The sequence below is a fragment of the Balaenoptera borealis genome (genome assembly GCF_965194805.1).
Source record: "Balaenoptera borealis genome assembly, chromosome: 12".
In the NCBI taxonomy this organism is placed as follows: Eukaryota; Metazoa; Chordata; class Mammalia; order Artiodactyla; family Balaenopteridae; genus Balaenoptera; species Balaenoptera borealis.
Window position 1 is genome coordinate 53,548,013 of NC_138869.1, and position 20,471 is coordinate 53,568,483.

The 20,471-nt window shown below is 43.6% G+C and overlaps 1 protein-coding gene across 1 annotated transcript in view; it reads left to right on the forward strand.

Moving 5' to 3' along the window:
* The window catches only part of MLH1 (mutL homolog 1), a 49,230-nt gene that overhangs the window by 19,574 nt on the left and 9,185 nt on the right, over positions 1 to 20,471 (forward strand). Inside the window, exons 11-13 of the mRNA XM_082348497.1 lie at positions 105 to 258; positions 4,380 to 4,756; positions 6,485 to 6,633. Coding sequence (XP_082204623.1) covers positions 105 to 258; positions 4,380 to 4,756; positions 6,485 to 6,633 — 680 coding nt within the window. The remainder of the gene's footprint in view (positions 1 to 104; positions 259 to 4,379; positions 4,757 to 6,484; positions 6,634 to 20,471) is intronic.

Genomic DNA, 20,471 nt, shown 5'->3' on the forward strand with positions numbered 1-20,471 from the left:
CATTTGGCCTCAAGTCTTCCACCCACCACATAACGCGCCATGAGTGAACTGCCCGCCCCCATTCTTCACCATGTGAGGTAACTCTGCTCTTTTTTTCCTGCCAGTTTAGAAATCAGCCCCCAGAATGTGGATGTCAATGTGCACCCCACGAAGCACGAAGTTCACTTCCTGCACGAGGACAGCATCCTGGAGCGGGTGCAGCAGCACATTGAGAGCAGGCTCCTGGGCTCCAACGCCTCCAGGACCTATTTCACCCAGGTGGGGGCGCTTCACCCAGCTCTTTCTCTGGTGCCTTTGCCACCTTAAATGTGCCCCGTCACACGAGAGCCCAGGTTTTTGACGGTTGCTTTAGGACTTTCGTTCAGCAGCATTTCCTTCTTTGAACCCAACTGTGAAGGTTTTGTGGTGTTATTCCTGGGCCTGGAGTCATAAGCCCTGAGCTCTTCTCTCTGCCTCCTTCTGACCTTAGACTGCCTTCCTAGGAAACTGAGCTGTCTGAAACAGAGTAGGGCGCCGCTCCCCTGTGTTCTCCACTGGAGACGTTCAGAGGAGGCTGATTCCGCATACCTAGGGCAGAGTGCTGGGGCCAGGCTCTGGAGAGGCAGGGGGAAGGGCGGGGCCTCTCGTGTCAGGCAGACCTGGGTTACTGCCGTGTGACTAACCGTCCCTGGCCTCCATGTCCCCCTCAGTAAAGGTGGAAGTGGTCACCCCCACATCCAAGGACGGTTACAAGTGGTTGGTGAACAGCAGATGGAAAGTGTCTGGTCCGGGACCTGGCACCGTTCATCTTATTACAATTATCCAGGTTCTAAGTGCTTTGATTATAAACTGCTCCCCCTCTCTGGGGCCTTAGTTTTCCCATCTGTAAAATAGTGGGTTAATAACATGATCTCTAGTGTCCTGTCCCAGTTCTGAGATGACATCATTCCTGGGCAGTCCTGTACTGTATTCATAGTGAGGATGGGTTCATCAGAAGCACAGCAGACACCAAAACTACAGAAATGGAAACATTTTCCCTGTTAAATTACACTGGGTCCTGCAAGCAGAGAGCGGGCTTCTGTGAGCCCTGCTTCTCAGAAAACTTTCGGAGTGACCAAGCAGATGAGTGCTTCCCATAAGAGCATTCACAGTTACCACCTGGAAAGAGCCTAGGTGGGAGACCAGCAGTGAGATGAACGCACTTGGGGCAGCCCTGGGGCCCGCACGCCCGGAGGTTGCTGGGGCTGAGGGTGGGGTGTACGTGAGCCGTTGGAGCAGGAGCTGTACAGGGGGGGCTCCATAACTGGCAGGTGGTTTTTATCCGTTGTTGTTGCTCAGCGCCCTTTACTGCTCCCTCCCCAAATATGTGCTAGGGCTCCCCCATGGGCAAGGTGCTGCTGGGTACGGTCTCCTCGAGTCTCCATCCCACGAGAGAGAAAAACAGAGACTTGGGAGGAGGGAGGAGGGGCTCTTGTCCTGCGCTTGGGCCTCAGAGATGTGAAAGAAGGGATGTGGAGCCTGGGCCCCCAAGGCTGAGAAGGAATTAGGTGGGCAGAAGGGGACGAGGAGTGCACAGGGCGTTTCTGGCAGAGGAAAGGACGAGGATACAGGCCTCGGGGCGGGGTGGGGGGGTGCAAGAGAACAGGTGTTGAGGATCTGAATGCTCAGCATGCTGAGTCGGTGTTCTCGATGCTGGCTGCCATTAGCATCACCTGGGAACCGTTTAGGTAATACCTGGGCCCGCCCCAAACCAGGAAATCAATCTCAGGGGGTGGGGACTGGGCATCAGTAGTGTTTAAAAGCTTTGCCGGGTGCTGGCGTGTGCAGCCGGGGTTAAGCAACGCGGAGCCTGCGTGTTGAAGGCCTACGCTCACTGCAGAATTCAGGCCAGATCGAGAGGATTTTATCAGTAAGTTAAGGAGTTTAGACTTTGACTTGATGGGAATTGACGGGATCTGGTTTGCATTTTATGAAGAGCTCTCTGGCTGTGGCCTGGAGAGTGGATGGAAACCCACAGCGACTTGGGCGAAGTGGGGAGGGGGTCTGAGCAGAGGACGTGGCTCCATTCACTAATAGTTAAAAATATGGAATTGCCAGCACCTGGACATGGGTTGGCTGGAGGGGAGTTGGGGGAGAGGCCCAGAGGAAGGGGTTCACCAGAGGCCAGGAGGAGTCTGTCGCTCCACTGGGAAAAGAGCCTCAATTTCCCTCTTTGTCTGATCGTGCGTGAGGCAGATTCATTTAGTTAGATTGCATTTTATTTCCCGAAAGAACTCTGCATGGTCCTGACCAGTGTGTCTTTAGAAGGAAGGTGGGTTTCTGGATCAGAGGGCCTCCCTCTGTTGGTGCATTGCTCTGCGTGGAGGGCTCCAAACTCAGACTGTCCCTGCTCCTGCGGGGTCATCAGAACACCTTCTTGCTCTGCCAACAGCAGGTTGCCCTGGCTCCTGACCTTCTGGCTGTGGGTCACCTTCATCCTGCTCCCCAGCTTGTGCCTTGCACTCCACTCCAGGGGCCAGTACAGCAAGAGCCCTGGTTTGCTGTGAGGCCATTTGGTATGGAAATCGGGAACCCTCGTGACTCTTGCAGTTTGTTCCAACTCTGTCATATTGGACAAAGTATTTCACTTTTCAGGACTTTAAAACTACTGTCTGCAGAGTAGTTATGTTACTTTCTGCCTCCCAAAATCCACCTGTGGAAATTGCACAGGCAAATGAAGTAAGTGCATCGCAAGGGCTTTTTAAACTGTCCCAGGAGTGTTTTTCCTTTTTGAGCAGAGTTGCTACTTTAACTTTTAATTATTATTTAACTCTTTATTACTGAATCTTTCTAAGCACACAGAAAAGCAGGTAATACAGCAAATCTCCATGTACCTATCACCCAGTTTCAACAAACCATCAACACTTGGCCATCTTTGTTTTCTCTCTCCCTCTCCCACTTGAGGGTGGGGGATGGGGAGGAGTAGTTTTTAATTAATTCTTAATTTTAATTATTTATTTATTTATTTGGCTGCGTTGGGTCTTAGTTGCGGCACCCAGGATCTTCACTGCAGTACTCGGGCTTCTCTCTAGTTGTGGCATGTGGGTTTTCTCTCTCTAGTTGAGGTGCACGGGTTCAGTAGTTGTGGTGCACGAGCTTAGTTGCCCATGGCATGTGGGATCTTAGTTCCCTGACCGGGGATTGAACCTGAGTCCCCTGCATTGGAAGGCGGATTCTTTACCACCGGACCACTGGGGAAGTCCCTGGGGAGGAGTATTTTAAAGCAGATTCCAGGCATTTACTTTTCCCCTAGTACTGCATTATGCATCTAAAAACATTTTTTTTCCTTATACAATCACAGTGTCCTTTTACACCTAATGCAATTAATAGTAGTAATACCATTTCATATCCAGTCCATATTCAGATACCCCAGTTGTTCAAAAAAAGATCTTTTTATAAAAGTAACTTTGTTCAGGAATTCCCTGGTGCTCCAGTGGTTAGGAGTCGGTGCTTTCACTGCCATGGGCCCAGGTTCAATCCCTGGTCGCAGAACTAAGATCCTGCAAGCCGTGTGGCATGGCCAAAAAAAAAAAAAGTAGCTTTGTTCAAATCTGTATCCAATCAAGTTCCACTCATTATATTTGGTTATGTCTCTTTGAAACTAGAAATATCACCCTACCTTTTTTGGTTATAGTTCTTATTCGCTTACTTTGAAGGTGTGCTGTAGAAAAATGCACATTTTGGGTTAGCCAATTGCTTCTTCTTAGTGTCCTTTAATTTGTTTCAATCCTCCACATTTCCTATAAACTGAAAATTAGATCTAGAGTTATGATTATATTCAGATTAAAAAAAATGTTTGCAAGAATTTGTGATAGATGATGCCATGTACTTTTTTTTTATAAATTTATTTATTTATGACTGCATTGGGTCTTCGTTGCTGCACGTGGGCTTTCTCTAGTTACGGCGAGTGGGGGCTACTCTGTTGAAGCGCGCAGTCTTCTCATTGTGGTGGCTTCTCTTGTTGCGGAGCATGGCCTCTAGGGGCGCAGGCTCAGTAGTTGTGGCTCATGGGCTCTAGAGCACAGGCTCAGTAGTTGTGGTGCACGGGCTTAGTTACTCCGTTGCATGTGGGATCTTCCCGGACCAGAGCTCAAACCCGTGTCCCCTGCATCGGCAGGCGGATTTTTAACCACTGCGTCACCAGGGAAGCCCTCAAACCAGTTTTTAAATTATAAGGATTTAGCTGAATTTTTGAATTTTATATTTGTGTGTTTTTAATTTCATACTTCAAATTTTGGTCAGAATTGCTTCTATAATCATTCTGTAATGATATACCTGGTTCTAGCTTTTACTCCATTTTGGGACCTGTGCTTCTCTCCTTCATACACTGACTCTTCCCACTGTCTTCTTTTTTGACACAGACTTTACTACCAGGTCTTACTGGCCCCTCTGGGGAAGTGGTTAAATCCACAACAGGTGTGACCCTCTCATCTACTGCTGGAAGTGGCGACAAGGTGTATGCCCACCAGATGGTCCGCACAGATTGCCGGGAACAGAAACTCGATGCCTTCCTGCAGCCTGTGAGCAAGGCCCTATCCAGTCAGCCCCAGGCTGTTGTCCTAGAGGACAGGACAGCTGCTTCTAGTAGTGGGGCCAGGCAGCAGGATGAAGAAATGCTTGAACTCTCAGCTCCTGCTGAAGTGGCTGCCGAGAATCAGGGCTTGGAGGAGGATGCAACAAAGAGGACTGCAGACTCGTCAGAGAAGAGAGGGCCCTCTTCCAGCCCCGAGAACCCCAGGTATGGCCTTGTGGGAAAGCACAGCTTGCCTCCTTCGTTCTTTAATGAAACTGCCTTCTAACTTGGGCTGTCACAAACCCCTTGCATCTTCTCTCCCTGATTCACCCTCTCCCTCCAATGGGTTGGTGCTTTGGCCTGGTCTACTGTTGGCCTTTGACCATGGCTTTAGAGTCACCCATCACAGTGACCTTTGAAATATCTTAAATGTCCATGATTCCAAACATTATTTAAAAACACATCAGAAAAAAAAATGAGAAGATTTATTCTTTAATTTTAGTATTGAATTTTGATAAAGCCTCAACAGCAGAGGTGGCTGGAAAGGGGGGCCTAAAATATCTGGAGGATTCTTCCATCTTACTCCAAGCTGCTTTCACTCCTTTCAGAAGAACAGTTTCTCAGTTCAAATTATGAAACTCCCTGAAGTGCATGAGCTAGTGGTGAACGAGAGCTAGTGGTGACCGAGAGCTAGAGAGAGGGGGCAGGAACAGCCGTACTAGTGACTGTCAGTTAATTTTGAGCATCTTCAGTGTACACTCTGCGGGTGCTTCAAGGACATGTCACTGACATCTGTAAGGTGGATGTTCCTTATTTAGTGTGTGCGGGTACTGACCCCGGAGCTCAGGGTGAAGTCCTTTGCCCGAGGCCGCACGTCCCCCTGGTGGCTGACCACCGAAACCCTGGCTCTGATTGCCCAGTGGAACTTGGATGAGTTTTTTAATTCTGGTTTGCTCACTTCCAAGTCAGACTAGGGAGATGCCTTCTAAGGATTTGTTTTCAGAGAATAATAAAGGATGCTAACGTTCACTGAGCATCCACTGTGTGCCAGATACTTAATATGCATTATCTCAGTTAATGCTCTTAACAGCCCTGCTGGGAAGTGTGACATTTCTGTTGATCACTTGGGGACTTAATGCTACGAGCCATTTACCACACAGCAGAGGAATCTTTTTAAACCAGGAACCAGGGTGTCTCACTCCTTGCTGAAAGCCAGTGCTTCCTGCAGCACTTGGAGTGAAACCAGCCTGCCCGCCCCCAGCTCATCACTCTCCTCCCCTTCGTGGCGCTTTGGCCACGCTGCTCCAGTGCTGACCCGACCTCGCTGAGCTCTCACCCCTTTGCTCTTGCTGGTCCCTCGGCACAGGAACTCTCTGGCTTCTTGTCACCCAGGTCTCAACTCGGATGTCGCCTCTTACCAGAGACCTTCTTTGTCCATTTAATCTAAAGTTCTCTCGCTTCCCCTTCATTCTGTTACCTTGTTTTATTTTTGTCACAGTATTTGTTGCTACCTAACATGATCTTTCTTCAGTTGCTATTTGACTCTGCCACTAGAAAGCCAGCATGGCGAGGGCAGGCACTTTGTCATGGCTGTGTGAGGTTGGTATTATAACTGTGCCCGATGGACGGATGGATGGAGGGCTGAATGAATGAGATGTGGTGAGGTCAGCGCACTTGATCGAGGCCCTGCAGGTCTCTGGGCTGAGCCAGACTCCAGAGCCCTGTTGCCTGCAGTGGCCACTGCTAAGGCCTGAGGGGTGTCAGAGAAGCAGTATCTGGGAGGACATCCTGATCTGGCTGGCCGCCACCAGCACAGGGAACCCTCCCCAGATGTGGAGAGCTGGCACAGAGAAGCTGCTCCCTTCTCCAAAATGCAAGGCACAAAATCTGACTGAGTTTGAAACAGTTTTTTTAAGATAGTTATGAGCTGCCAGTTCCTCTTTTACTTTGCAGAAAGAGACATCGGGAAAACTCTGATGTGGAAATGGTGGAGGATGCATCCCGAAAGGAAATGACAGCAGCTTGTACCCCCCGGAGAAGGATCATTAACCTCACCAGCATTCTGAGTCTCCAGGAAGAAATCAGTGAGCAGGGACATGAGAGTACGTAAGTGCTGAGGGCTGCCTGCGACTCCCAGGGCCAGAACTGCTAATGTGAAGGTTTGGGAAGTGCAGGAAGCATTTGTGTTGGGACAGCTTCTGCAGTGTGCTGAGCAAACCTCGCTTCCTTTAGTAACCCACAGCAGCAGCAGCTGAAAAATAATTTTCAACTGGGAGAGAAGGGAAAAAGTAGTCTCTGGCTTTAGTTAGAATTAATTGGTACTCTCGTTAAACCAGAGGAGTCAGAGTAAAGTGGTCATTTAAATAATCTTCAGTTTGATTTCTGTCTTAGCTAAAAGCAGCACGGCCTGCCCTGGGTGTGCTGTTGCTGATAGTGCACAGGCTCTGGGGGGCCCTAGTTTGTATCCAGGCACTACTGCTTCTGTTGTGTGACCTTAGACTCGTGACCTAATCTTTCCGTGACTCAATTTTTCCTCATCTGTAAAATGAGATTAATTTTACGCTTGAAGATTATTGTGCTGATTAGAGAGAAATGTAAGTAAAACACTTGGTACAGAGTAAGGAGTCAATAGATATTTTTATATCCTAAAGATAAAGTGAAAAATCATTATCTTCCTCAGAAATAGCTTTCAGAACACCTGAGTATAGAACTCCATTTGAGTCCCCATTACTCCAAAACTAACTTTATGGTTTTAGTAACAAAAGGGGGCTCGTCACCTCCCAGGGATGAACTGACACAGGGACTGAGGTGTGTGATAGTGTCTTGGCCATAATAGCAGTCCTGACCCCACTTGCTGAGCCACAGTCGTGCTCCAGGTGGAGCCATCATTGCTGGGCTCCACTGGGCGGCTCTGCACTTGAGTCTACACAGTTTAGCCCTGGCCTTGCCATTTTTCATCTACTACACATTTCTTGATTAAACAAGTTAACGTTTTATAGCAGTGTTGAAATTTATCTTAAAATATGACAACCTGGACTTCTAAAAGAAATGAGTGGGGAATCCCCTGTCAGTCCAGTGGTTAGGACTCCACGCCTTCACTGCTGAGGGCCCAGGTTTGATCCCTGGTCAGGGACCTGAGATTCCACAAGCTGTGCGGCGTGGCCAAGGAGCAATTTAGTGCCTTTCCCACTGACTCTTAGCCTCCTAAACAGCTGCTCTGACTCAGAGGCCCCTTACGTCTTCTCTCTCTGTTACTGCTTGTTTGAATGAATGCAGGAAGGCCTCAGTTTGCCTTTCCTTGCCCGTTCTTTCTTTTCTTCACACTCTGGGCCTTTGTGTGTCTGCATGTGGGGAAGCCATAGGGGGCCTGTTCCCTTGGAAGGCTACACACTTCCTGTGACTAAGGCCTTGCAACTTGCAGACGGCGCTGCCAGTTGGCTTCTGATTTCTGTTTCTGTTAAGATTTGCTCCCGTTGCTCTTTCCCTCTGTTATTGGCCTTCAAGCTGGGAGCTTTTAAAACCATTTTAAATAATTAAGAGGAAGGTGGGCCATGACTTGATTTATTTAGCAGCCTTCCTCACAGTTGCTTAATTGACAGACTCCCTCAGATTTGGAATTTACTGAGTTTTCTTTAAGGATTTGTATTCCTTATGCAAAACAGGCTATTTAAAGTTATAATTTCAATAAATTTCTGAATAGTTGCAAACTATTTTCAGTGCAGTACAAAGCTAACCTGCACCAAGTTTGGTCAGGTTTGGAGTTCATTGATGAAGTGTTGATGAATCTAAATGTTCTGAAATTGTATGTTCATGAGTGCTACCTCATTTAATTCTCGAATAGTCTTGTGAGGGAGGCAGAGCAGATACTGTTATCTCTGTTTTAAAGATAAGAAAATGGAAGATGGAGAGGACAGATTAGTTGGAACATCCCTACAAGGCAAAACTGGCCTGGGTGCCTGCCCTGTGGAGGGTGGGTCGCTACTGGTGTGGCCTGAATCAGAGACGCTAGCCCAGTATTTAGGTGCAAAACTAGGTCAGCTGCTCTAGATCACATGTTGGGATGAGCACAGCGTGTGATCCCTGATCCCTCAGACTGAGGCTGTTTTCAGACATGCAGGGTAGGGTCTTACAGAGGGAGTCCCAGTCCTGGTGTGGGGAGTGGGGTGAGCACTTTGGAGCCAGGAGGACTCTGCTGAAGCCCCTGCCAGCTACACCATTCCGTAGCCACTCAGAAGTCTGTTCACCTTTGTGGGGCCTTTCCCTGCTCTGTGAAATGGTGCTCCTGCTACCGCCCTTACCGGGCTGTTGTGGCGAACACCTGAGACGCCATGTGCCAAGGTGGGAGTGGGGCGCGCTGCCTCGGGCTCTGCCCACCGCATCTGTTGATGCGGCCCCAAGCAGGGGTGCTGCTTGTCTCTGAGTTGAATGCCTACGGGGATTTCTCTGAAGCTCAGATCTGGGGAGGCAGGCCAGAGCCTGGCTGTGCCCCCATAGAGCTGTGACCCTGGCCCAGGAAGGAAGTAAGATGCTTTCCTTTAACGACATTCTTAATTGCACTTATTTGTGTGATTATTTCATCGTGGTACCTGGCAGAGTGCCTGGCTCGGGGACTCAGGAGATCTTTGCTGAAGGAGGGATTGGGAGGAGCCGCCTCGGAGGGGAAGCCCTGGAATCTATTTTTGAGGGACGTCAGAGTTGAATGCTCTGTCAGACAACTCTGGAGTCTGTGGATTTACCCAGTCCTCCTGGGTACACTTTCGAGCAACAAATGAGGTTAATTTCCGGCCCAGTATCCTGTCACGTGTTCCGTGGAATTAGGTTTATCCTGGATTAATAATGACTAAGTTACTTATTGCCAGTCACATAATTTTGATCTGTTAAGGAGGATGAGGAATGTCATAAGTTATTTGCTATCGCTTGAATCTGAAAATGTGCTTAACATTTCATCCACAACTTTATTTTCTTGATCTTTGGTGAACAGTCCTGGCCTTAAGTGTACACACTTTTCTGTGGTTTGTCACCACGTGACAACTTCTTTTGGTTCAACAAGTCAGTTCGGGGGCTTCCCTGGTGGCGCAGTGGTTCAGAATCCACCTGCCAATGCAGGGGACACGGGTTCGAGCCCTGGTCCAGGAAGATCCCACATGCCGCTGAGCAACTAAGCCCACGTGCCACAACTGCTGAGCCTGCGCTATAGAGCCCGCGCACTGCAACTGCTGAAGCCCCCATGCCACAACTACTGAAGCCCACACGCCTAGAGCCCGTGCTCTGCAACAAGAGAAGCCACCGCAATGAGAAGCCCACGCACCGCAATGAAGAGTAGCCCCCTCTCGCTGCAACTAGAGAAAGCCCATGCACAGCAATGAAGACCCAATGCAGCCAAAAATAAATGATAATTAATAAAAATAAATATTAAAAAAATCTTGAAAAAAAACCCCAGAAGTCAGTTCAGCAGACATTGCACCACGCCGAGCCCCAAGGCAGAAAATGCATTGAATGCACTCAAACCCCTGTCTTAAAGGAGTCCACACTGTTTGGGGGGGGGGGGGTGTTTGGTAAATTGCAGGCTGTGACATAAGGTAGAATGAGGGACGTTCTGGAACAGAGACAGAGGCCGTGTCACCAGGGTGACAGGGTGACATCTGACTGGAAGGGCTGCTTGATCAGCTCAGGCAGCAGCCAGAGGCCCTGGCGCCGGGGGGCTGCCAGGAAGCAAGCTCCACACGTGGCCCTTAGGAACCAGAGGACAGCTCACCCTTCCTTCAGGTGGCTTTACTTGCTGCTTCTCAGAGAACGTGCTGAGACCCTAGGCTGCCGTTGTGAACTCGGATGTGTGGTTTGGCTTTGAAGCACAAAGGATTTGGCCCTATTTTGCTGCTGGCAGAATGGCAGGGAAACGCCCGCAGACCTCCAGTGCTGTGGGCGTAACTAGGAGAGGAATGAAGCACAGGTTCTAGAGGTCCTGATCGGAGGCCGAAATGGGTGCAAGCAGCCTCACGGAGCCCAGGGAGGAGAAGCCCTGCTTGTCCTCCTTGTCCACCTCCTGCCTGGATGGAGCCCCTGCAGGGAGCCAGCGCCCCCCTCGCGGCCACCTGGCCAGGCTGGGCCTTGGTGGCCTGTGGACGCGTCAGAGCTTCGATGAAAAATCTGTATGGAAAAATCTCTGACCCTTTTTTAGTAAATTACACTGCTTCTCTTTCGTCCAGTGCCTCATTATTCAGGATTATTTGATGTTCTCCAGCTTCTAAGATAATCATTTTCCACCTACGCAGAACATCCTGTAGAGACATTGAGTTTCCAGTGGGAACAGAGGAGAACACTTATTCTAAAAATGAGGAAAATAAGCCTCTTTCTGCGGGGGGGAGCAGAGAGTGTTGCAGAAATTATGTAACAATGTGAGAACTCATGTGTGGTGTCCAAGCTTAAAAAAAAAGTACAGTAAAAATGTGATGTACAGGCTTATGGCTGTCCCCAGACCTTTGCCCTGCTGTCTCCACCCCCTCTCCCCATTTGCGGTGGTATGTTTACTTCTTCCATTAAATATATATGTATGTACACATACACACACTCAGATAAAGTAGTAGACGCAAAATCATGCTTATGAAACATAAGTAGGATCTACAGGAGAAAACAAATGAACGCTAACTTAAAGGAACAGCTCGTTGCCATCACCTGTGCAGCCCTGTGTGCTCTTTCCCTGTCCAGCCCCTTCCCTCCTCCCTTAGGGTAACTGTGACCCTACATTTTGTGATTATTATTTCCTTTCTTTTATTACAGTTTTACCACCCATATTTGTAGCCCTACAAAATTTATTGTTTGTACAAATTTTAAACTTTGTATAAAGGGAATTATATTTTTCTGCAATGTATATAAGTATACACATATTCCTAAAATTCATCCATCTTGCTACGTTCCGGTTTACTTTTTCTGCTTGTAATAGATTCCACTTCCTGACTTTGCCACATGTTTAGTCACTCATTCTGCTATGGAAGGACATGTGGGGGAGTCCAGGGGCGTCACCCCTGCCTCTCAGCCCCCAGCCCCTTTCCTGGACCTGAGCAGATCAGGAGCTTGGCACACTGGCCGGGAAGCTCTGTGCAGGGTAAGACACACACTTAGAGTTACTGCTGGCTTGTAAAGTGACAGCTTGTTTTCCAAACGGGTCGCTAAGTGTGTGGTCCCACCAGCAGTGTGGAGAGTTGCTTTGCTCCACTGTTTCTCCAGTGTTTGATATTGTCAGACTTTTTACCAGTTCGGTGTTTGTGAAATGGTGTCTAACGGTGGTTTTCATTTGTGTTTCCCTGATCACTGATAAAGCTGAGTAGGTGTATTTCCTCTTCTCTTAAGTGCCTGTTCTAGTTTTCTGCTCATGTTTCTGTTGGCTGATTTTAGAAGTTCTTTATATGTTTATTCTAGACAGTAATCAGTTACATGAAAATATCTTCCTTCAGTTTGGGGCTCATGTGGCATTTTTTTATGAATGCTTCCCCCCCCCCACCATATATATATTTTTAAATTTTTAAATTTTATTATTTTTTAACATTTTATTTTATATTGGAGTATAGTTGATTAACAATGTTATGTTAGTTTCAGGTGTACAGCAAAGTGATTCAGTTATATATATCTAAAGAATAGATATATTTTTCTAGTCTTTTTCAAATTTTTTTTCCATTTTAGGTTATTACAGAGTATTGAGCAGAGTTCCCTGTGCTATACAGTAGGTCCTTATTAGTTATTTATTTTAAATATAGCAGTGTGGGCATGTCAATCCCAAACTCCCAGTCTATCCCTCCCTGCCAAGTTTGTTCTCTAAGTCTGTGAGTCTGTTTCTATTTTTAAAATAAGTTCGTTTGTATCATTTTTTTTAGATTCTGTATATAAGTGATATCATATGATATTTATCTTTCTCTGTCTAACTTCCTTCACTTAGTATGATAATCTATAGTTGCATCCATGTTGCTGCAAATGGCATTATTTCATTCTTTTTAATGGCTGAGTAATATTCCACTGTATGTATGTGCCACATCTTCTTTATGCATTCATCTCTCGATGGACATTTAGGTTGCTTCCATGTCACAGCTACTGTGAATAGTGCTGCTATAAACATTGGGGTGCATGTGTCTTTTTGAACCATGTTTTTCTCCGGATGTATGCCCAGGAGTGGGATCGCTAGATCATATGGTAGATCTGTTTTTGGTTTCTTAAGGAATCTCCATACTGTTTGCCATAGTGGCATGTACCAAGTTACATTCCCACCAGCAGTCTAGGAGGGTTCCCTTTTCTCCACACCCTCTCCAGCATTTGGTATTTGTAGACTTTTTGATGATGGCTATTCTGACTGGTGTGAGGTGATATCTCATTGTAGTTTTGATTTGCATTTCTTTAATAATTAGTGATGTTGAACATCTTTTCATGTGCCTCTTGCCCATCTGTATGTCTTCTTTGAAGAAATGTCTATTTCGGTCTTCTGCCCATTTTTTGATTGGGTTGTTTGTTTGTTTTTTTTTTGATATTGAGCCACATGAGCTGTTTGTAAATTTTGGAGATTAATCCCTTGTCGGTCGCATTGTTTGCAGATATCTTCTCCCATTCTGTGGGTTGTCTTCTCGTTTTGTTTATAGTTTTCTTTGCTGTGCAAAAGCCTTTGAGTTTAATTAGGTCCCACTTGTTTATTTTTGTTTTTATTTCCATTACTCTAGAAGATGTATCAAAAAAGATATTGCTGCGATTTATGTCAGAGTGTTCTGCCTATGTTTTCCTCTAAGAGTTTTATAGTATCCAGTCTTACTCAAAATGGGTTAAAGACCTAAATATATGTCTTCTTTGGCAAAATGTCTATTTAGGTTTTCTGCCCATTTTTTGATTGGGTTGTTTAGTTTTTTTGTTATTGAACTGTATGAGCTGTTTGTATATTTTGGATATTAGGCCTCTTGGTTGCATTGTTTGCAAATATTTTCTCCCTGTTTGTAGCTTACCTTTCTTCTGTTTATGGTTTCCTTTGCTGTGCAAAAACTTCTAAGTTTGATTAGGTCCCATTTGTTTATTTTTGTTTTTATCTCTATTGCCTTGGGAAACTGACCTAAGAAAACATTGGTACGATTTATGTCAGAGTGTTTTGCCTATGAGCTCTTCTAGGAGTTTTATGGTGTCATGTCTTAATGTTTAAGCCTGTAAGCCATTTTGAGTTTATTTTTGTGTATGGTGAGAGGGAGTGTTCTAACTTCATTGATTTACATGCAGCTGTCCAATTTTCCCAGCACCACTTGCTGAAGAGACTGTCTTTTCCCCGTAGTATATGCTTGCTTTTTTTGTCAAAGATTAATTGACCATAGGTGTATGGGTTTATTTCTGGGCTCTCTATTCTGATCCATTGATCCATATGTCTGTTTTTGTCCCAATACCACGCTGTTTTTTTGTTGTTCTGTTTTTATTTATTTATTTATTTGGCTGCACTGGGTGTTTGTTGCAGCACGTGGGATCTTCATTGTGACATGTGGGATCTTTAGTTGTGGCATGTGGGCTCTTGGTTGTGGCAAGCAGGATCTAATTCCCTGACCAGGGATCAAACCTGGGCCCCCTGCATTGGAAGTGCAGAGTCTTAACCACTGGACCACCAGGGAAGTCTCATACCACGCTGTTTTGATTACTGTTGCTTTGTAGTATGTCTGAAGTCTGGGAGGGTTATGCCTCCTGCTTTGTTCTTTTTCTTCAGGATTGCTTTGGCAATTCTGGGTCTTTTATGGTTCCATATGAATTTTATGATTATTTTTTTAGTTCTGTGAAAAATATCATGGGTAATTTGATAGGGATTGCATTAAATCTGTAGATTGTTGTGGGAAGTATGGCTATTTTAACAATATTAATTCTTTCAATCCAAGAGCATGGGATATGTTTCCACTTCTTTGAATCTTCTTCAGTTTCCTTTATTAATGTTTTATAGTTCTCAGTGTATAGGTTTTTCACCTCCTTGGTCAGGTTTATTCCTAAATATTTTATTTTTGGGGGTGTGATTTTGAAAGGTATTGTTTTTTTACATTCTCTTTCTGATATTTCATTGTTAGTGTAAAGAAATGCAACCAATTTCTGTGTGTTAATCTTGTATCCTGCTACCTTGTTGAATTCATTTATCAGTTTTAGTAGTTTTTGTGTGGAGTCTTTAGGGTTTTCTGTATATAGAATCATGTTATCTGCATGTAATGACAATTTTACCTCTTCCCTTCCAATTTGGATATCTTTTATTTCTTTTTCTCATTTGATTGCAGTGACGAGGTCTTGCAATAGTATGTTGAATAGAAGAGGCGAGAGTGGGCATCCTTGTCTTTTTCCAGGTTTTAGCGGGAAGTCTTTCAGCTTTTCACTGTTTAGTATTATATGGGCTGTGGATTTGTCATAAATAGCTTTTATTATGTTGAGATATGTTTCCTCTATACCCACTTTCGTAAGAGTTTTTTTTATCATGAATGGATGTAGAATTTTGTCAAATGCTTTCTCTGCATCTATTGAGATGATCATGTGGTTTTTGTCTTTTCTTTTGTTTCTGTGGTGTATCACATTGATTGATTTGCGAATGTTGAACCATTCTTGTGAACTTGGGATGAATCCCACTTGACTGTGGTGTATGATCTTTTTTATGTGTTGTTGGATTTGGTTTGCTAATATTTTGTTGAGAATTTTTACATCTATATTCATCAAAGATATTGGCCTCTAACTTTCTTTTTTGGTGGTGTCTTTAGTTTTAGTATCATGGGTGATGGTGGCTTCATAGAATGTCTTTGGGAGTGTTCTCATCAATTTTTTGGAAGAGTTTGAGAAGGATCAGTATAAGTTCTTCTTTGTAGGTTTGGTAGAATTTGCCTGTGAAGCCATCTGGTCATGGACTTTCGTTAGTAGTGATTGGTCTGTTCAAATTATCTGTTTCTTCTTGATTCAGTTTTGGTGGGCTGTATGTTTTTAGAAACTTGTCTATTTCTTCTAGGTTGTTGAATTTGTTGGCATGTTCATAGTATTCCCTTATGGTTTTTTGTACTTCTGTGGTGTTGGTTGTTATGTCTCCTTTTTCATTTCTTACCTTGTTTATTTGGGTTCTCTCTCTTTTCTTCTTGGTGAGCCTGGCCAGAGGTTTGTCGATATTGTTTAACCTTTTAAAGAACCAGCTCTTGGTTTTATTGATTTTTTCTATTGTTTTTTTAATCTCTATTTTATTTATTTCCTCTCTGATCTTGAGTATTTCCTTCCTTCTGCTGACTAGGTTTTGTTCTTCTTTTTCTAATTCTTTTAAGTGGTATATTATGTTGTTTATTTGAGATTTTTCTTGTTTTTTGAGGAAGGTCTATATGGCTGTGAACTTCCCTCTGAGAAATGGTTTTGCTGCATCCCATAGATTTTGTATGGTTGTGTTTTTATATTGTCATTCGTCTCAAGGTATTTTTAAATTTTCTTTGATTTCATTATTGACCTGCTGGGTTTTTTTTTAGTAGCATGTTGTTTAGTCTCCATGTCATTGTTTTTATTCACATATTTCTGTGGTTGATTTCTAGTTTCATGCTGTTGTGGTCAGAAAAGATGCTTGAGACAATTTCTATACCCTTAAATTTGTTGAGGCTTGTTTTGTGCCCTAGTATGTGGTCAATCCTAGAGAATGTTCCATATGCACTTGGAAAGAATTTCTTTTTTTTTTTTTGGATGTAATGTCCTGAAAATACCAATTAAGTCTAATTAACTGTTCTGTTGTATTATTTAGGATCTCTGTTGCCTCACTGATTTTCTGTCCAGAATATCTGTCCATTGATATGAGTGGGATGTTAAAGTTTCCTACTGTTATTGTATTCTTGTCAATTTCTCCCTTTATGTCTTTTAGTATTTGTCTTATGTATTTGGGTACTCCTGTATTAGTTGCATATATGTTGACCTGTATTAGGTGCATATATGAATGTAATAATCCTCTTCTTGTATTAATTCTTTTATTATTACATAGTGTCCTTCTTTATCTTTCTTCATGGCTTTTGTTTTAAAGTCTATCTTGTCTGATATGAATATTACAACCCCTGCTTTCTTTTCATTTCTGTTTGCATGAAATACCTATTTCCATCTCCTCACTTTCAATCTATGTGTGTCCTTTCCTCTAAAGTGGGTCTTTTGTAGGCAGCATATTGTAGGCTCTTGCTTTTTTATCCAATCTGCCACTCTGTCTTTTGATTGAAGTGTTTAGTCCATTGACATTTAAGGTAATTATTGATAGATATGTATTTATTGCCATTTTAAACTTTGTTTTCCCTTTGATTTTATATTTCTTCTTTGTCCCTTTCTTTTTTGTTTTTCCTTTTGTGGTTTGATGATTTTCTTTTGTATTATGCTTATGTTCTCTTCTTTTTGGTTTTTGTGAATCTATTGTATGTTTTTGATTTGTGGTTACCATTTTTCAAGTATATTAACCCCTTCCTATATCTACTTGTCTTAGACTGGTAGTCATATAGGCTCAAACACATTCTAGGGAATGAAAAAAAAATCTGCATTTTCTTTTCTCCCCCACATTTTATGATTTTGATGTCCTTATTTACATCTTCATGTTCATTCTTTTGCTGTTTCATTGTGGTTATTATTAGTTTCACAGAATTTTTTTTTTTTTTTAAATCTGTGTACTGGCTTATTTAGGTGATTTGCTTTCCGATTGTGATTTTCTCTTTCCTATGGATTCTTTTCTATTTAGAGAAAACCTTTCAATATTTCCTTTAGGATAGGTTTAGTATTGCTGTATTCTTTTAGTTTTTGCTTGTCTGAGAAATTCTTTATCCCTCCTTCTATTCTAAATGATAATCTTGCTGGGTAGAGTATCCTAGGTTGCAGATGTTTCCCTTTTAGGACTTTGGATGTATCTTGCCATCCCTTGCCACTCCCTTCTGTCCTGCAGTGTTTCTGTAGAGAAATCAGCTGATAGCCTTATGGGGGTTCTCTTGCCTCCTTTGTTTTTCTCTTGCTGCCTTTAGAATCCTCTCTTTAACTTTTGCCATTTTTATTATAATATGTCTTGGTGTAGGTCTGTTTGGGTTTACCTTGTTTGGGATCCTCTGTGCTTCCTGTACCTGGATATCTGTTTCCTTCTTTAGGTTTGGGAAGTTTTCAGCCATAATTTCTTCAAATACAGTTTTGATCCCCTTTTCTCTTTCTTCCCCTTCTGGAATCCTTATTATGCATACATTGGCACAATTTATATTATCCCATAGGTCTCTTATGTTGTTTTCATTTTTTTTTTTTTTCATTTGGCTTTCTGTCTGCTGTTCTGATTGGGTCATTTCCATTATTCTATCTTCCTGGTTACTTATTCATTCTTCTGCATTATTTATTCTGCTATTCATTGTCTTTGGTTCAGTTTTCATCTCAGCAAATGAGTTTTCTAATTTTTCTTGGTCCCTCTTTATAGCTTCTAGTTCCTTTTTACAGTACTCTGCATTTCTGTCAATAGCCTTTCTAAATTCCTTCAGTATTTTCATTATCTCCTTTTTGAACTCAGTGTCTATTAGACTGAAGAGGTCTGTTTCATTGTTTGTTATTTCAGGGGAATTCTCTTGGTCTTTTAATTGGGAGTGGTTCCTCTGCTTCTTCATTTTACTTATAGTTCTCTTGCTCTATGAGTTTAGGAGAAACAATTATCTGCTGTGGTCTTGGAGGGCTATTTATATGTGGAAGTGTCCCTGTGTAGCTTGTGTGGGTTTAAGATTTTTGGTGTGAGGGCTGTTTTTAGTCTGGATGCCTGCCACCTCTTTCCTTAGTGTGTGCTGACCGTTACCTCTTGATAGTGGATGTGCAGATGCTGTGGCTGGTGCCTGGTCGTGGAGTTCTCAGTGGCAGTGGCAGCTCACGTGTGCCCCCAGAGCACATGATTAGAATGGAGGTGGCTCGGGACTGCTCCTGGAGTCTGGGAGGGCAAAGTGGGCAGCTCGAGACTGCTCCTGAAGTCCAGGGGGCAGCAGCGACTCGTGACTGCTCCTGGAGCTCGTGTAGGCAGTGTCTTGCTGCCTTAGAGCTCGTGCGAGTAGAAAGGCTGTAATGGTGGTTCCCGCCCCTCCCCTCACGCACTACTGACACAATGGCACCTGGCCTCTAAGGCATCCCAGAGTTCCTCTGCATACACCATCAGGTGTGGTTGTACCAGGCTCCAGCCCCTTCAGGCTGTTTCCGTGCAGCCCATCCCAGTCCTCTCTCTGGGTCTGATCTCTGAAGCCCAAGCTTCCGTACCCAGCCCTCGCTTGTATTGGCAGACAGGTGTCTCAGGCTCGGAAGTGCAGAGCTGTGGTACTGACTGTCTGTGCATGTCTTTCTCTGTTCTAACTGCTGCAAACTGGTTGCTGTGTTCTTCTCTGAGGCTCTGAAGCTCCCCCTCTGTCCTGGTTGATCTCCCCACCAGTGACAGGACTTCCCAGGGTACAGGAACCTTTCCTCTTTTACAGCTCCATCCCAGGGATGCAGGTCCTGTCCCAATTCCTTTCTCACTTTCTTTTTTATTTATTTATTTATTTGTTTGTTTGTTTGTTTATTGCCCCACTTGGTTACGTGGAGATTTTCTTGCCCTCTCAGAGGTCTGAGGTCTTCTGCCAGTGTTCAGTAGATATTCTGTGAGAATTGTTCACATGTAGATGTATTTTTGATGTATTTGTGGGAGGAGGTGAGCTTCACGTCCTAGTACTCCGCCATCTTGATCACTCCTCTACCACACATTGGCCTTTTAATCTTATTTAGGAAATTCTTTCTCTCTCTGGGATAATTAAATCTATATTCTTATATTATCTCCTAAAATGCTTATACTTAAATCTCTGGTTCACCTGGAATTAATTTTTGGTATATGGTGTTATTGTCACAGTTTCCATGTGACTATCTCATTGTTCCGTATTACGTTGTTACTGTCAGTTTGTTTGGGTTTAGCCAATATTTTCTGCTCATAATTCTTTTCCTCAGACCTTTCATGGTCTGCCCTAAGCACCTCCTTCTGTGGGGCCTGAGATGGCAAGCTGAGTTTTGCTTTGTCTAATCCATCTTTATTTTGGTAAGTTTCTTTGCTGGGTTTAAAATTCCAGATTGGCAATTATTTTTTTCTCAGTGCATTGAAGGTGTTATTTTATCAGTCGTTGGCTTCTATTGTTGCTGTTGAAAATTCAGCTGTCAGTCTTATATTTTACTACTTTGTGGGTAATCTCTCTTTTCTCTCTGAGAGCTTTTAAGATCTCTTTAGTGTCCTGCTTATCTCAGGTGTGGATTTTGTTGGGCTTCCTGGAGCTGAGGTTTGGTGTCTTTCATCACTTCTGGGATATTCTCTGATCTTTTGTCTTGAGAGTCTCCAGCTACTGTCTCTCCCTGTCCCCCGCCCCTTCCGGGATTTACTTACATATTTGTTCTTCTCCATATTGCATAAGCTATCCATCTTTCATATTTTCCATTTCTTTGTCTCTCTGTGCTGCACTTTGGATAATTTTTTTAGATCTACCTTACCATTAATTACCTTGCCAACTTTGTCCACTCTGTTCAGTCTATCTTGATTTTTAATTTCAGTTATTATATTTTTTAATTTTTTGAAATTTTATTTGGTTTTTTTTGAAATCTCCTTGATCATTTTTAATATAAACTTATTTTTATTAACTTTGGTTTTAATTATTAAGATTGAGTCAGGATAAAATCATTTTCCCCATTGTTTACCATGGTATTTTGACCCCCACCTGTTAGCATATTAAAATACAAAAGACGTTGTTATCACATGACCTTGCCAAAGGTGCAGATAGCAACAGTTCTACTTTCTTCCTTTCATATTTTTATGCTGTTTCCTTGCCTCACTACAATGGTTAGGACCCCCAGTACAACGTCAAATAGGATGAGTGAGCATATGGGTGTTAATTATCTTGTTTTCCATTGTGGAAAGAACACATTCAGTATTTCACCATTAAACATGATGTTA